Source organism: Coffea arabica, chromosome 4c (assembly GCF_036785885.1).
Source record: "Coffea arabica cultivar ET-39 chromosome 4c, Coffea Arabica ET-39 HiFi, whole genome shotgun sequence".
NCBI lineage: Eukaryota > Viridiplantae > Streptophyta > Magnoliopsida > Gentianales > Rubiaceae > Coffea > Coffea arabica.
In genome coordinates, this window is record NC_092316.1 from 16,986,379 (window position 1) to 16,987,632 (window position 1,254).

Here is a 1,254-nt window from a genome sequence, read left to right on the forward strand (position 1 = left end):
ATGTTCGGGGTCTCACACTCTCTCCCCCTTAAAGAATTTCGTTCTCGAAATTTCTCACCTGCGTCATTAAACAATCCTGGGTATCTCGTTTTCATCTCCTTCTCCATCTCCCAGGTTGCCTTTTCGACCCCGTGGTTCTTCCATAGAATTTTCACCAGTGAAATTTGTTTATTTCTCAGCTTCTTAACTTCTCTATCAAGTACTCGCACAGGTCTCTCCTCGTAGGTAAGGGTTTCATCAATTTCAATCTCCTCCGGTTGCATAATGTGAGTTGGATCGGGGTAATACTTTTTGAGCATTGATACATGGAATACATCGTGAATCCGTGACAAGCTTGGCAGCGTATGCTACTTTCCCAACTCGTTAAAGAATCGAGAAGGGTCCTACGAACCTAGATTGGAGTTTCTTTCCTCTGCCAGCAGTGACACTCCGCAACGGGGAAATCTTAAGGAAAACATGGTCTCCGACTTCAAATTCCAGATCTTTCCTTCGATTATCTGCGTAGCTCTTTTGGCGACTTTGAGCTGCCTGGAGTCTCTGACGGATTGACTTGATTTTTTCTTGGGCATCCTCCATCCAAGGAATGATAGTAGGGTCTAAGATCTTCTTTTCTCCTACTTCATCCCAGTATATTGGCGAACTGCACTTTCGCCCATAAAGAGCTTCATACGATGCCATTTGGATCGATGAATAGTAACTGTTATTGTAGGCGAACTCCACTAACGTCATATGTTGACCCCAATTACCCCCGAAATCTAGAATACAAGTGCGTAACATGTCCTCGAGGGTTTGAATCGTCCGCTCCGACTGTCCATCCGTCTGAGGATGATAAGTGGTGCTTAAATTCAGTTTCGTCCCCAAAGTCTCCTAAATCTTTTGCCAAAATTTGGACATGAAACGAGGGTCTCGGTCGGAAACTATACTTACGGCCACACCATGTAATCTCACAATTTTCTCCAAATACATCCGAGCTAACTTATCCATGGAATACTTCATATTCACAGGTAAGAAATGAGCCGACTTGGTCAACCGATCAACGATTACCCAAACGGCATCATGTCCTTTTTGGATTCTAGGTAGTCCAAAAACGAAGTCCATGGTGATATGCTCCCACTTCCATTCGGGTATCTCCAGAGGCTGAAATAGTTCCGAAGGTTTTTGGTGTTCGGTTTTAACTTGCTGGCATACTAGACAGGTTTGTACATATTGGGCTATCTCTCTCTTCATCTTGTCCCACCAGTACAATTGTCGCAA

At 44.0% G+C, this 1,254-nt stretch overlaps 1 protein-coding gene across 1 annotated transcript; it reads right to left on the bottom strand.

Moving 5' to 3' along the window:
- Positions 1 to 363: 363 nt before the first annotated feature.
- On the bottom strand, positions 364 to 729 carry LOC140004711 (uncharacterized). The gene has a single exon (XM_072044852.1). The coding sequence runs from the start codon at positions 727 to 729 to the stop codon at positions 364 to 366; it is 366 nt and encodes a 121-aa protein (XP_071900953.1).
- Between the last annotated feature and the right edge of the window lie 525 nt (positions 730 to 1,254).